This window comes from Cyrtonyx montezumae, unplaced genomic scaffold, assembly GCF_038088225.1.
Source record: "Cyrtonyx montezumae isolate F1298 unplaced genomic scaffold, pur_monq_1.0 scaffold_2, whole genome shotgun sequence".
NCBI lineage: Eukaryota > Metazoa > Chordata > Aves > Galliformes > Odontophoridae > Cyrtonyx > Cyrtonyx montezumae.
In genome coordinates this window covers 32029321-32045237 of record NW_027071936.1, presented here as the reverse complement: position 1 = coordinate 32045237, position 15917 = coordinate 32029321, and the positions used below count along the sequence as shown (strand labels likewise).

Here is a 15917-nt window from a genome sequence, read left to right as displayed (position 1 = left end):
AAGAAAAAGGTGTTAAGCAATGTTTTTATAGCAGTTTCCTAGGTAAAAAAAAAGCACTGTGCCTCCTCTGAGAAGACAGCCCGCCAGTTGCTAGGCGCACTGTTGTCAGTGGCGCGGCCCCAGCAGCATGGCTACCCACACTGTCTGCAGTTTGCCTCCCTTTGCCTCTGATGCTCCTACAGTCGACGCTGCTGTGAGAATTACTGTGGAGCATACCTACAGAAATGCTGCTTCTGTCTTTATTCAAAACAGGAGAAAGGAACGTAAAATGCAGTGCACTGAACCACGAAAGCACTAGAGTGATTCTTGTTGTTCGGCAGGATTTATTGTTATTCTGAACAGTGATAGGTTCCACAAAATTCAGATGGGGTTCAGTGAAAATAGCTTTCTGCTTTCCGCTCACAGTGGTCTGAGAACGGTTTGGGTGGGCAGTCACACTGCCTATTTCCCCTAGCTGTATCACTGATGAACTGGCCTATTGTTATGGCAATACCTAAACAACATGCTGCTGTCACTGGACCCTCTGTACCTGGAAGGCAGTATTTGTAGTTAGTCTTTATCAGTAGCCTGTTCATTGCAAATTTATAAGCAGTAATGATATTCAGTCTATAATTTTTAATGCAAAAGGATTTTAGGAGGAATACGTGGTTGAAGTCTTTTTTTTTTTTTTTTTTTTTTTTTAGCATAATGACAGAATGTGAATTTTGGACATTTTCTTCCCAGGCCTAATGAAGATTAATGCAAAAATGCACCGTGTGAGTGTGCTCTGGGCAGACAGAAGATGTGACAGCACAGTACTTTTGTACTGGCATTGTAACAATGATTTGCTTTTGGATGAAAGTTCCTTCTAAGCTTCTCTGAATATTCCTAAGCTTTTTGAGGGGGTTTGTTTTTTTCTTGTTGTGTTTTTGTTTGTTTGTGTTTTTTTTCCTTTGGGACACAGTGAAGCAGAATATCAATTTCCTGAGAAAGATTGCATGAAGCTGCTTACAGTGCTTCAGACTGGGGATGTTTAGCCAGGTACTAACAGTCTCACACATCCCACTGTGTTGCATGTTCTTATAACTCTCAAAATGTTTGTTTCTTTTTCTATCATTTCTTTTTCTCCCAGAGGTGATGGAGTCACCATCCCGAGAGATTTTTGAGGATCACGTGGACTTGGCACTGAGGGACACAGTTAGTGGGCATGGTGGGGATGGTTTGATGGTTGGACTGGGGGATCTTAGAAGTCTTCTCCAACTTTAATGACTCTATGATATTTTCTGTGTGTAGTTGCTTTTTAATACTCCAGTAATAGCATGCATCAGAGAGAGCATTCGGCCAAGGTGATGATGGCTTTGAAGGCATCACTGCACCCTCCCCATCATCATGGATGCAAGGCCATGAGCGACAAGCTTCCCACGGACATCTGCAAAACCAGGCCCGGTAGGGCAGTGAGAGCGCTGTACCCCCTCAGCGCTTCAGCGCCTGCCTGCAAAGAGCAGCTTACCATCCAGTGTGTGGGTTACAAGGGTAACGGATCGCAAGGGCAATAACGCTTTCTAAAGTCCTCGGCTGAAGGAGCGCAGCGCGGCATGGAGCTCCGGCCTCACCCCGGGCCGGGCAGTCCCCTCCCGCAGGGCGCCCCCTGCCGGCCGGGCGGTGCCGCCACCTGACGCTGCGGGCGGGGCGGCCTCAGCACGTGCCGGGAGGCGCCGGGCCGGGGCTGTGCCGAGCGGCGCCGCGCTGCCCCGCCCCGGGCTCAACCGAGGGCCGCGGCGGGAGGGAGGGAGAGAAGGAGGGAGGGAAGGAAGGAGGCAGGCAGGCAGCAGGCAGGCGGCCGTGACCTCGGCGCGGGCGGCGGGAGCGGCTCCCGGGAGGGCGCGGGAGTCCACTCCGGGATTTCGGGGGCGCCGCGCGGTGACACATTGACATCACGGGGGCGCGGCCGGGCGGCGGGCGGGGGCTGCGCGCTGAAAGGCGGCGGAGCGCGGCCGCCCTCAGTCCGGCACGGCGGCGGGACCGGGAGGGCACGGAGCGGCGCGCGGCTGCCTGCACTGCCCGGGCTGGACCCCGCGCCGCGGCCGCCAATGTGCTTCGGGAAGCGGGCTGCCTCCTCGCCCTCAGGTGAGCCCGGGCGCGCGGGGCCAGGGCAGGTGTCTTGGTGGGCTGCGGGCGCGCTCGGAGCTGTGTCAGCGTGCGCACTGCACTCGGCTACGCCGTGCCCGCGGCGAGTACCGCGCGGTGCGGGGCGGTGCGGTGCGGCGCCCACCTGCGGGGACCGCGTGCAGCGCGGGGAACGAGCTCCGAAGCGGCGGAGGAGCGAAGAGCCGGAGCGCGGCGCTCTGACCCTGCAGGGGCGGCTCAGAGAGAGCCCGGCCGGAGCGCGGCGAGGCGGGGGCTGCCCGGAGCGGCTCTGCGCAATGCCCGCCGGGCGCGACCCGCAGCCGGCGTTACGGCGGGGCCGCGCGGCAAGGAGCTCCTTAGGGGCTCGCGAGTCAGGCGGGGGCGCGCGCCGGGAGCCGAGCAGGTGCCGCAGGGCACGGGCACACGCGCGCGCCCCCTCCGCCTCCTGCGGCGCCGCCGCGCACCGGGAAAGCGGCGGGGAGCGGGCGGCGGCAGCCGGGGTCCGCCTCAGGGCCCGACCGCGTGTCGGGGCGGCTGCCGTGCGGGGCCCCGGGGAGGAGCGCGCGGTCGCGTCCCGGAGGGGCCGCGCGGGGCCCCGGAGCCGGCGGCGGGGAATCCCCGTGCCGGCGCTGCCGCTTTAAACGCCGGGAAGTCCGCCCTCGTGAGGCGGCGGCGACCTCGGGCTGCGCCCTCCCCCCGCGGAAGGGGGGCAGCCCTTGTTTTCATTCATAACTTTTTTTATTTTAATTCCCCTCCTCTTCCTTCCTCCCCGCTCCGCTCGCAGAGGGCGCCGCGCACCGCCCGCCCGGGGCCGCCCGAGCTCCGCGGGGCGGGGCGACGAGGGGAGGGGGCAGGGGCAGCGCCGCGGCTCTGTGTGTCCCCGCGTGGGTTACGTTGGTTCGTGCCCCTGGCCGGGCCGGCCGCTCCCGGCGCTGCAGGCTGACCGATTACCCTTCGCTCCCGGCCCGCGGCTGGTGCTGTCAGTCCGCGTCCCCCAGAGGTGGCAGCGGGCTCTTGTCGCGTCTCCTGCACGGCTGCGTGTGCGTTTGTCCCTTCTCGCCTCCGTGCGCGCTCGGTGTGTGCCGCGGCTTCGCGTCCGCCGCCTGGGAAGAGTGGTGTGGGATGAGTTGGAAGGAGCGCGATGGCGTTGGAGCCGCTTTTATTTGTTTTGTTTTGTTGTGGGCTTTTTTTCCCCCTTCATCTGGTGACCCTGAATTTAAAATGCGGACTTTGCCGGGCGGATGAGCGCGGGGACTTCAGCATCCTGGCGAACGGCTACCGCTTCTCTGGGCGGTCTGCGGCAGAGATGTGTCCCCACCTGCTGCAGTGAGCCTGCTGCCCTGTGCCACCCCGGGGAGCAGGACTTGCTCCTTGCCATGACTGCAGCACGTCTTTCTGCTCTGGCATGTGTCTGCGTGTGACATCTCGTGCGGACTGAGAGGGGAGCGAGTGGTTCTGGGCTTTCTCTAAGGGATAAACCGTTTATTGTTATATCTTTACGTATAAAAGTGGCAGCTTTTATGTGGGTCTCAATACACAGCCCGTCTATGGGTGCTGTCACTGCAGTTTTCCTGGTCAGCGTTTGTAATCTTTGAGTCAGTAGTTGATAGATAAACCGTGAAAGTTGTGTTTGGGAAGCTTTCAGTTGGTTTATCTTGTGAGGAGGGATCTGATCGTCCGCTTTAGCTAGAGACTCATCAAGGAACTTAATGAAGAAGATTATAGCTTAGATTAGCTGAAGACACTTAGCTCGTCTTATCCTTTTATATCCGTTCTTCTTTCACACTCTGCCCTTTGGTGAGAGAATACCTGAAACTGGCTTCTATTTGCAAACTTGTTTTCATTCTGTAAGGTTTGGCTGCTGAGTTTCCTGTACTGTAGGAAATGCTTTGTACACCTGCCATAGTTTGAGGCTCTGTTGGGCACGCACCTCTCTTCCAGAAGGAGCCTTAAAAGTGTGCGGATCTCAGCTTTGAGGTGCTGCAGATCCAGGCAGGGAACTGAGGCTCATGCGTGCCCCTCGTTCTGCCGGCAGAGCCAACCTGATGGTGCTTTTTCACACTTCCAGCTTAGTTTTGGGGGCAGGCAGAACTGCCGTTCCTAATCAGATTGCTGAGTTCGGTAGCACACGAGAAGCACGCACTTCTTATGGCTTGCCAAATAAGCGCACAGGTTAATAGTGATTTTTATAGTTATTTTCTTTCTGAGTTTTCATTTTACTGGCAAGGGGTCTCCTCCAGCATTCCTCACCTATGATGCCATGCCCGGGCTCTCCTCGTTGCTGGACTTTGGCCAGATCCTCAGCGTTGCCGTAATCCCCTGCTGAAAGAGATCGGCACCAGGTGGCTCGGGCAATTTGTGGTTTGCTATAGCATTTTTATTTTCAGGCGGTATCCTGTTCTTTGTTCCTCTTTTGTGCTTGATCGTGTGCATGCGTGTATATATGTACACAAGCGATGTTTATTTATACCTCCTGTCTTCTCGTTATTATTCTAGGATTTCAGATGCATGCCAGGTTCCTGCTGAATGCCAGAAGTAGAGATCACTACAGATGGAGCCCCAAAGCCAGCACGGCAGTGGTGGTTCGCTGGTGGTGATTCAGCAGCCCTCTCTGGACAGCCGGCAGCGGCTGGAGTACGAGCGGGAGAGCCAGCCAGCAGCTATCTTGTCACTGGACCAGATCAAGGCGATCCGCGGCAGCAATGATTACACTGAAGGTCCATCTGTGGTGAAAAAATCTGGTCCGCGGACAGCACCAAGGCAAGAGAAGCATGAAAGGACTCATGAAATCATACCAATTAATGTGAATAATAACTACGAACACAGACCCAGCCACGTGGGGCACGTGGCACATCAGCATAACGCGAGGGTTCCCGTTTTGAGCAGATCAACCAGCACGGGGAGCGCCGCCAGCTCTGGGAGCAACAGCAGCGCTTCGTCAGAGCAAGGACTGCTGGGACGGTCGCCTCCATCCTGGCCGGGTTCGGGCCACAGGTCCGATCGGACAATCCAGACGCAGCCCAAGCAGTCGTCGTTGATTGTAGATGATCTGAAGGGTCCTTTGAAAGAGGACTTGACACAGCACAAGTTTATCTGCGAACAGTGTGGGAAGTGCAAGTGCGGTGAGTGCACAGCCCCGAGGGCCTTGCCTTCTTGCTTGGCCTGCAACCGGCAGTGCTTGTGCTCCGCAGAGAGCATGGTGGAGTATGGCACCTGCATGTGTTTGGTCAAAGGGATCTTCTACCACTGTTCTAATGACGATGAAGGGGACTCGTACGCGGATAATCCCTGCTCTTGCTCCCAGTCACATTGCTGTTCTAGGTACCTGTGCATGGGAGCCATGTCCTTGTTTTTGCCTTGCTTGCTCTGTTACCCTCCTGCAAAAGGATGCCTAAAACTGTGTCGAGGGTGTTACGACCGCGTCAATCGTCCGGGCTGCCGATGCAAGAACTCCAACACTGTCTATTGTAAACTGGAGAGCTGCCCCTCCCGGGGTCAGGGCAAGCCGTCATGATTTCTGGAGGGAGGTTTACTTCCTCCGACTTTGATTTTCAGGTTGTAGCTGATATTTTTTTTTTTCTTCCCCATTTAGGGGTGTGTGGGGGGGCTGCTTTCTTTCACCCCCCGCTTCAAATACACAAGTTATTCCCTTTGCATCTTTGTTCTTCTCTTACTGAGTCAAGCGAATGTGGAGTGTTTTACGTGTAGTCATTTGCTGCTCTTTGGTAAGTGTGGACTTGGTATCTGCATCTGCCACCCACTTTGGCAGGGTCTTCTGAGTCTGTAACTGCACCACTCCCGAAAGAGACAGTGAGGGCTCATTTGGCTCTTGCAGCTTCTCGCTCTGAATATCTTCCCAAAGATGTTTTTCATTCTCAGCAATTTGTATCCTATTTTTTTTTTCCTCTACCCCCCCTTGGTACCTCCAAGGAACAACTCTCATGAGTGAGCTGGATTGTGAAATAACTTCTTGTCTGTGTTCTTTCCGGAGAGGGATGCAAGGTTTTACCAAACGAAAGGCCTGATTCTTCTGTGAGCAGCCTGCGTTTTGGTTGGTGTGTTTTCCTCTTCTTTTAACTTTTGGAATATTCTCAGTCCTGAGAGCCAATCGTTGCTGTTGCTTTGTTTTTAATTCTTTCTTAACACAACTTCAGTTTTTGTAGATCTTCACATTGGAGACATTATGGCTGCAACCATACTTGTTTTTCCTCTTGCTGTCCAATCTTTGAAGGATATTGCTCACTCCACCCTCGTCCTCCCATTGTTTCAGTCCATCAGTATCACGTTGATGTTAAAGTTGGTGGTGTTTGTGTATCCAGACAGCCCTCAGGTGCCATCGAGTCACCTAAACGTTCCCGAATCTTTAATGTTTCTCGTGATCCTTTGGTTTAGTGGATTTAGCTCTGCTCTGTACTTTATAATTTTATTCTGTTCCCTGTTTTATTGCCTTAGCCACAAATTGTGGTCCTTTTTTGTATATTTTATGTATAAAACACAAAGTTGAATCCCAACTATTTTTAAGACAAAAGTCTGTTAAAACTTTTTTTATTGTAAAGAATATTTATTATGTGAATCTCTATTATTTTATGATATTTATTGCAAAAAGACTTTGAAAATGTACTCATGTCTGAATATAACAAAATATCAATACTTAACGAAATAAGGACGACACGAAGAAAGTACATATGTTAACTATAATGCAGAAAATATATTAATTAATGAAAATGGCTCTTGAGTTCTTTTGTCGCAGCGAGAAGTTGTGAGCTACTCGTGCATAATCTGGGTTCTTGATCTTGATTTTTCCCTCCTAGTGGGATGTCAGGTAGCAAGAAACTTCCTGTTGTTACTTCAAAACCACTAGTCTGTGCTCTAGTTTAGTTTACCTAATTTTGAGTTCGCTAACTATTCGTTAAGCAAGTTTTTGCAATTGGATGTATGCATTGTGCTTAACAGTGCCAGGGAGGTGTAGGCCCTGTTTATTTAACGGAGCGTTTGGACGTGTATTTGTGAAGGAGGAAACCATAACCTCAAGGTTTTTGGGGTTTTTTTCTGGTTTTTTTTCTGGTTTTTTTTTTTTTAAGAATTCCAAATTAACATGTAAAACTACTCTTGAGTTTTCCTATATAGAACTTCTTGGCTGGTTAAATTGTATGTCAACTGAAGCAATGAACCTCTTAAGCTCAAATCTAAATAAAAACCAAGAGGCAGGATATAAAACAACGTTTGTGTTTCTGCAGTTTGCCAGCTTTGAAGGTGTGCATATGTGTCCGGGCGTATGTGTGTGGTTTGCTTGGTTCTTTTCCCATACGTTATCCCAACGTCAACTGAATCTACCTTCTCTTTTAATTAAAGGCTCTTAAGGGTGACCCAAGTGTCACGGCCATTTGTGGACGTTTAACACGTATTCAACAAAAAAGCTTTTCATTAAGAGTGAATGGGGAGACCTCTTTCTTCTGTCCGTGTGGGTCAAGGCTAACCTCGCAATTCTTTTAGAGTAAAAAGTTTATTAAAGGGATGTAATTTCACGTGGTGTTCAGAGTAAGTGGTTCTAGAGGAACTCCACTTGAGGAACAGGGCAATAATCTGACAAATGTGTCACACTGCATCTTGCTGCTCTGAATTGTCATACTTGAGCTGTTGTAACTCCCAGGATGCTGATGATTCGAGTAGGCAGTGGGCTTTTGTAGCTAACTCCATCAAAGTCTATCCTGTGTTGTCTGAGCTGACCAAAAGTTGTGTTCTTTATTGAATGGCTTGTGTAATTTCTGCAAGGCATGCAGGGAAATCATAATGGGAGCGCATTTAAGAAACCACTTGCTTTGCAGAGTACAGCTGGTAATACCACACGTAAATGTGACAGAACTTAGAGGCGAGGAAACTTGTGGGATGGCAGTGTGTGTGTTAATCTGCTTTCCAAGATGTATTCTTGCGACGAAGCAAAGCCAAGAGAAGAATGTTTCTGAGGAGTAAGTGACTCATGTTGAACTACTTCCTCATCACTGATACTTCTCCAACAGTGGCAGCTGCAAACTACCCTCGGGGGGACAATGAAATCCTTGTGAAACAGTCACCGTTGGTCAGATAAGACCATTTTTAAGACTATATAGTGACCATCAAAAATGCTGAGACAATTACATTTTCGTAACTGGATACAACCCAGCTCTCTGTTGAGTGAGCTTGCTTAGAATGGTGCTGGTTGTTCTCCCTCTTTGAGAAAAGAAATATACATTGTTGGCCTCTGCCTGTCTCGTTTCCAGTCAAGTGTCTGGAGTTGGCTTTTGTAGTTTCTTAGGAGGAACATTTGACCTACACAGATTCAGAAGATAACAATTTGCTGTATGTCTTAATTGTTACTCCAAGTGATGTGACCCTAAAGAAGGCAGTGTTGAGGCAATGGAAGTAACAGATTGCTGTAGGTGCTGCATCTTTTGTACATCTTGGGTCCTTCAGAACGCAGGATGATTGCCTTAATGTATGGAAGTGGTTGTGGCCTCTCTGGCATACTGCTGTGGTGTAGAACCTACTAGGGTCACGTGAGAGCAAGTGGATGTCATCTTAAGTGCCATTATGGTCAGTTCTACTTCCTCCAGTGCAGTAACTGGAATGACCTCTTAGACATACGGCGTCACACTGAAAGGAGCTGAACAGGCTTGCCTGGTGTTAATGGGAATCTCGACAACCGCGAGACTGAAGTGTAGACCTCAGTTCTTCTAAGTTTGTCAGTGAGTTGCTCTGGTTCCCTTAGATGGGTCAGACTGTCAGAGGTCTGGTTGTTACAATGCAAATGATAACACTTTCTTAACCATTTTCAGACAGCTTTTATTTTTGAGAAGAAAAAAAAAAAAGGAACGTTGTGTGTAGAAGGATTGGACATATGTGTAATTAGGCAAGAAATTCAGCTGACCTACTAACCTAATTGTATAGGTCACTGATGGGTTTGAACAAGCTGGCCATCTGGCTGTACACAGCACAGTGCTGAAATATCCCGAGTAAGGTCTGCGAGGAAGGAAAGAGGGAAGCTTCTGCAGGCTGGGATTCAGGTCTGTATTTGCTTAACACCTCGAAAATTGTGGTAAGGGATGACTTTGGGAAACGTTAAATTTCCATATTTCTTGCTGCAGGAACACATCGTTAGGGTGAAAAATTGAGAGTTCAGGTGTTTGGCTAAAGGTAGCTTCATTACACTAATTCTGCTGCGGGTGATGGTGTTACTGAGGGGGGGAATAATGCTTGACAAATGAAAAGTACTGGCTCTTGTTTATGGTTCCATATCGTAAAGACGGGTGGGAGAGGATTAGCTCCTCTCGCTGTGATAAAGCAAATCTGTTAAAAGGGATTTAAAGGGCTACATGAAACATTTTAATGGACTTATATGAAGTCATAGAATTATTTATTTATTTATTTATTTTGTCCTGGAGGAATGTTCAGGACTCATTGATACTTCTGTGTTTCTTGTTCTGCTCAAATGACCTCAAAATGCTAAGGAATCCTGAAGTACTGTTGGCTTTCTTCCAGCTGGAGCGTTTTTGTCACAGTCGTGGTGGTGCTTCGAGAACCCTGGGATACGATTTTATTCTTGTATCACACAATTGGATTTACCAGCCTTAAAACGTGGTGGCTCCTGATGAGCCTTCATCAAGTTGCTTTCAGGACAGATCACAAGTGGTTCCCCTTCATAGCTGCAGTGGTGCATTTGAAGTAAAACCTAAGATCATACTTAAAATATCTTAAGATCATACGTCAAACGAAAGAGTGTGCCATCTCAGGGGAATGTTGCGTCTGTCACAAAGCTAACCATCTTCAGCTTGAAAATGTAATGATTGTGAGCTGCTCATTTTTGAAGAAACATACATTTTCTAACCACTACAGGAAGGTGAATCGTGCCTCTCTTGCACTCTTTGTACACATGTACAGCGCTACAACTCTGAAAACAAATATCCTACAGAACACAGTGTCAAAAAGCACCAATGTTTGACAGGGGCTCTACCCCAAAGGGCTCAACATTGTGTTTGTGCAGTAGGGAGCACAATGGAGCTCACATCCTGCCTGACCCTTCGGGGCCACGACCGTAGTACGGCTGCTTTGATAACACAGAATATTGCTTCTGAATGAAGTCAATGGACTTACACCAGTGACTATGTTCACCCAAGGACAGCGTACACCCACCAGTGGCTAATGCTCCAGGAGGCAGTTCTGAATGGGTTTGATACTGGTGGTATTTTCTTTCTTTGTGGTGGTATTAACTGGGTTGCTTTACATGGGATACTGTATTATGAATGACTAAGATTTATCTGTGTTAATAAGTTCCTAGTTGATATGACAGAGTAACAGAGAAGATGCTGGAATATTTAAACGTTTGCTGCAATTATCTACTTGCTTAACTATTTCACAGACTTAAAATAAATTGTTCATCTTCTGGAGAATACTTCAGGATTCAGAACATCTGACAGTCCTTCTGGTTCCACACTTTTAAGAGAAAACATTGATGTTGTCTGACCTGGGAACGATCTCTCAGCAGCGTTACTTCTTCCTGGTAGTGTTCAATTAGGTGTTTTTGGACCTTCGTGCCCTGAGCAGGACACTTGAAGATGGAAATGAAATAGCCAATTGCAAGAGACGAAGCAGGAGGAGGTGCTGTGGCTTTTTCTCCTACCTGAATTTTGGCAGATGGTGTGGTACCTTGTTTTTAACAGCAAGGTTTCCCAGCTGCCCCTGCTCAAAATCTATTTTCAGCAAAATCTATTTCCTATCAAAATCCACTCCCTATTGTGTCATGTATCTCACGTCTCTTTTTGGAGACAATTAGGGAGTCTGTGTGCTTGCTTTCCCCTTTGCTGTATGTTGGAGCAGGGGCACTCACGTGCTGATTCCTCTCTCATTCATCACATCACTGCTGCCAGGTACAGATAGCATCCCCTGTAATCACTAATCCAGTTTGCTCTGCCTGCTGACAACTCTAATGTACTTGGCTAGGAACAATTTTATCTATTCAGGTGGCAAAAACTGCAATACCTCTTTACCGAGTAGCTCAAAGCATTCTGAGCTCGTACTGAAGACACGTTCTTTAATAAAGAATGATAAAACCCCTCTGAGGAAAGCATTTCTCTTTGCTGCTGGGAAGACTGAGATGAGAGGGCTGCACAGAGCCGAGCCGAGAGGCGTGCCTCTCCCGACTGCAGCGTGGTGTTTCACTGCAAAGTCACTCTTCTGTACAGGAAGATGAATGAATGAATGAATGAATGAATGAATGAATGAATGAATGAATGAATGAATAAGGCGGTCAGCATCTGCCACTGTAGCACTTTTTGGGGTGTGTGTATAAATCGGATGTTGTTCCGTGCTGCAGGCTGCAGAGGTGCATGCATTTGTAAGTGATAACACTCTCGTGTGGAAAGCGATGCGATAATCGCACAGGGGCCGATTGGAAGTGCTCTTGGTACAGCGTGCTGCGCAGTACGACGCATCCGTAGGGAACAGCTCCATGTTTGTCAGTTTGGGTTTTTTTTAATAATGTTTGGAAATGGCAGTGATCCTGATCTCCGGGTGTCTGGCGATGTGGGAAACGAGGCAGAGGTATAAACAGGACACGGTGCTCGCGGGGCTGGAAGCTAGAGCCATATCCTATGGCCTTCTAATTAAAAACCTTTATTTCCACAGATTTATTCTGTGGGCCTTACTAAATAGATCAGCCTTGGGTTTCTAATGGTGAATATTTTAGGAGGAATGTAGCCTTTGTTACTATGAATAGTCGGGAGCAGATTACCGGGATGCCAATTTCCTGTTGCCTTTCAGAGCTGCAATTTGAGCCCTATTTGCTCCTGGCTCTTGCACAATTGAAAACAATGGGTGGCTTCTTTCAGGTTTCACTTCAGAGCTCTTAGAAACTGGGGAAGTGGCTAAAGCCCTACTTTACAGGTAATTAACAATAGATAATGTTTGCTCTGCGGTTTTTTGTTGTTGTTGTTGGGTTTTTTTAAGGGCTGATGGAGGTGGAAGAAGCACACCCTGAGCTCCCAACACAGCACCGCAGCTTTGCGACCGCGGTGCCGGGACGCAGCACGACGGATCCCACGTACACCCAAAGGGATAGAGGGGAAAACAGGGCTGAGAGACGTTTGGTTGTTAGCAGCGCTGCATCATGAGCAGCAAAGCCCGGTCAGACCGCCCGCTTCCATCAGTGTGAGTGCTCTTTGATTTAGGGCCCCTTTTTATTGTATCCTCTATCTCTTTTATTAGGTGCGCACTTCTCATACCTTGTTGACATTTATGTAGCACGGTTAAATATTTTCTTATGTCTATTCAATCCTAGGAAAACACGTGTCCTTTACGGTTTATCTTAAATACAGAAGCTTGTTTTACCGCGTATAGGCGCCTTCTGTTTAACATATCTCGTTAATACAGAGCTGCGGGGGCTCGGGAAGAAGCTGCCGAAGAAGATGCTCTCGAGCCATGATTTGTATGTATCTAGAGATGCACCCACGTGGCTGGGGCGGAGAGGAAACGCATGAATGGGGATGCTCGAGCTCCCCGCAGGGAATCGGGGAGAGATTAGCATCAGAATGAGAGTCAGCCTTAGAAGTGGGCTCCGTGTCTGCATGGAGCGGAGGCCGGGCGGGAGAGCGTTAAAAAAAATGGGGAAAATAAAAAAAAAAAGGATGTTTTGCATGAAGAACTGTTTAGTCGGCTTCGCTGTGCATGCGGAAACTTCCTGAGTACGCAGGAGAGTCGTGCAGGCACATAACGTAGGTCCCTGGTACGTAGATGTGCTCTTGCCTTTTGCATCTGCAAACAAGCCGGAGGAGAGGTGGAAAAGCTCACCGCGGCAAAATCTGCTCCAGTGATTGTGGGTCGATGCAAGCAGCCCTATTCACGAGCAAAACCCTGCACCTACTACTACTACACTTGCCCTCCGCTTATATCCTGCTTGCCTTGGCCAGCCAGGGGCAGGGCTTGGTGGTGGCACCGCTGGCCCGAGTCCACTCCCTGTGCTGGCGATGCTGATACAGCTGATCCTTCAACTTGGAAACAAATAGGACTTGTGATGCTTGACTTTGGCACCAGGAAAACACCAAGCAGGGCTGTACCTGGGGGTTGCAGCCTCAGCTTTCAGTTTGCCTCTCCATGGTAAATGGGCTCTGGGCAGTTATCTGCTCTCTCCTCACTTCCCTGTCTGAAGGTGCAGCTGTGTAGGTGGTTACTGACACCATATGGAGTGATAAAAAGCAATGAGCCAAGAAAGGGCAAGATTCTAGCAGCACCTGTTAGAATTCTGTGTATGCATGCTATCTACATGAGTTTGAACATATGAGCAAAGTATTAAAATAAAAGTAAAAAAAGGAAGAAATGAAAAGAAAGCAATTCTGCAGATTATGGCTGCATTTCTCAGTTTCCCATGAGGCTTGTAGCATTTCATTGGTTTTAACTGGGGATATGACTTTTGCCTCTTGTTCTTGCTGTCTGCAAGGCTATTGGAATAACTGGATGACTCTGTAACCTACTGCTGTTTCTCCTCCTCCTTGTTGCAGCTCTCCCTTCTATGATCTCACTGATATCCTTCTGACTGTGAATCTTGCAATAGAAACTATCCCCAGTGGAAGATAGGATGGCAAAGTCACAACACATCGAATGTATGCCTTCTTCAGAGTGGGAGCAAATGAATGGATGGGCCTCTGTTGCTTATATTGCCTTTAGTTTATACTTTGGAATGGTCAAGATAAGGCTGTGAATGGATGCTGCTGCATAATGGCCACGCTAGAAGAGCTGAAACTAGAACAAATGCAGGGATGTGAATGGACAGGAGCACTGAGGCATATTTTGTTGTGCCTAGCATCTGAAGTCTTGTAATCTTTAGTACTCTTAATATTTACTTCTGAATTTTAAGTGAGGCTAATTAAAGCAATGGAAAGACAAGTGGTTTTATGTATGCTCAAGAAAGACCATGTCTTTGAATCCAGAGCTCATAATTATAATCCTTAATTTTTTTCAATGCTTGTCCAGCTGAGATGTGACACCATCAGGCATTCAGTGCATTTTTGCTTCTTTTACAGAGGTAAGGAGCATTCCCCCCCCCCCATTATAAATACACGTTCATGTTCTTCCAAACAGCTCTCCCTGCCAGGGGATAATGCTGATAGAGCACAGGATCTCTCAGCACTGAGTTGACTTACAAGTGCTGAGATTTGGTGGCTCTCAGCTGCAACCACCTCAGCTCAATTAATTCCTTTCATCCTGCAGTTGTCATTTCTGGCTGGTTTTCTGATTTCCATTGAGTTGTGTTATCAAAGAGATATATTTCTGTCCCCTCTGGAGTGCTTACGTAAAATACAACTTGTGATAAAGACTATCTCGTGACCCTGGTCCTGTGATAGACAGCGCTTTCCCCTTTCTGCTTTTGTATTCTCTGGGCACAGAGATGATACGTGGGGATATTTGCATACACAGTCAACAAAAAGCAAAGCTTTTCCTCTCGTATGTCTAAAATTTCCTCTGTGCTTTAGGACAGGCTGCTGTGGTTGTCAGCCTCACCTGCATGTGACATTCTGCTGCAGAAGGTAGTGTCTCCATTGTGATTTTCAGAGAACGTCAATTTCCCAAAACAAATGGTGGGCAGAGGAACACTTGACTACCCTGTTTTGGTTGTGTGTATAACCTTTTTGATATCCTCTCACAAATACCTCCCAGACAAGTGGGTGGCACACCAAAAACCAGAATGGTAAAAGCTCCCAATGATCTCACCTGGCCTACCCTTGGACAAACTGCTTTTTGGTGACATTGTGGCCCCCTGTCTGCAGCTAGGCCTCAGCTTACCCTTAACGCCTCACGGCCTTGCCCTCACAGAAATAATACCTCAACGCTGTCAGTACAGGCCTAGCTCAGTCTGGGACACAAGGCAGAGATGCTACCTGGCAAAGGGAAGCAGGTGAAAGCACTTAGTCATCTGCAATCATTACCCTTACAAAAAGACTTGATATTGTCAGCTGGTGTGTAGCCTAGGGGTTATCCTCTTATCTGGGCCCAGGCAGGAAGCCCAGTGATTTACAACTGGATGTAAGAAATAGTGATTGCATGGCTAATCTGCAGAGGAGATTACTGTTGTGTGATTCCCTAAAACATCCCAAGGCAGTGGGAACAAGCTGTACACCTTTGGGCTCTTGGCAGGGCAGGTTAGGGTACCCAGGGCATGGCAGGCTCTGTGAGCTGGACTAGAATGGAGAACTTCTGCCCTGAAAGCTGCGAGCAATCAGAGGCCCACGTGTGGGGCTCGTTTCTGCACCTGGGGAGTAGCTGCACAAAGCAATCAGGTACAAATTCATGTCAGCTGAGAGGCACACCTCATATATATATATAGAGGTAAGAAGGGGCTGTTCTCAGTGTTTCTTAGTACTCTCCAGACCTGTCTGAAGCTCTGTGATGTTGTTACCGCAGATGGACCGGCTATTCCTTCATAACTGTGGTGCCATGTTCTTCTGCTGGAGCTGCACTGGAGCATATGGTGGATGTTTGGTGAGTCTCTGCTAAGGTATTAGATTCAGTAGTAGCATGCTTCTATGTGTCGGTAAGTGTGCTGGCCTGTGAACTGTGGTTAAGCTTCAGCTGCTTGGTGTATGGGTTATAGCGTCTCTCTCAAAGCGCTTGTTCTTCACCTTCCAGAGAGACCAAGCCACGGTAATTGTCTAAGGAGGGTATATTTTGAGAATGGCTTCCTATCTTTTGGAGTCTATGGGTTGCTGGGTTGCTCTTACTAAGATGAGAATTATTATTTTGTTTCCCCCCCCCCTGAACCACTAAGCTTCTAAACTGTCTAAAACAGC

General features: G+C 48.5%; 1 protein-coding gene across 3 annotated transcripts; it reads left to right on the top strand.

The window, feature by feature from the left end:
• The first annotated feature begins 939 nt into the window (after positions 1-939).
• SPRY1 (sprouty RTK signaling antagonist 1) lies at positions 940-7161 on the top strand. 3 transcript variants are annotated; one of them, XM_065736803.1, is made up of 3 exons: positions 940-1020; positions 1112-1176; positions 4603-7161. In XM_065736803.1, the coding sequence occupies exon 3, from the start codon at positions 4658-4660 to the stop codon at positions 5618-5620; it is 963 nt and encodes a 320-aa protein (XP_065592875.1). In that variant the 5' UTR covers positions 940-1020; positions 1112-1176; positions 4603-4657; the 3' UTR covers positions 5621-7161. The 3 variants fall into 3 exon arrangements, with proteins under 3 accessions (XP_065592875.1, XP_065592874.1, XP_065592876.1); XM_065736802.1 differs by lacking the exons at positions 940-1020; positions 1112-1176 and adding an exon at positions 1997-2106; XM_065736804.1 differs by lacking the exons at positions 940-1020; positions 1112-1176 and adding an exon at positions 4077-4278.
• The last annotated feature ends 8756 nt before the right edge of the window (positions 7162-15917 follow it).

Coding starts and splice junctions, on each gene's coding strand:
- SPRY1 (XM_065736803.1), top strand. CDS start 4,658: ATGGAGCCCCAAAGCCAGCACGGCAGTGGTGGTTCGCTGGTGGTGATT.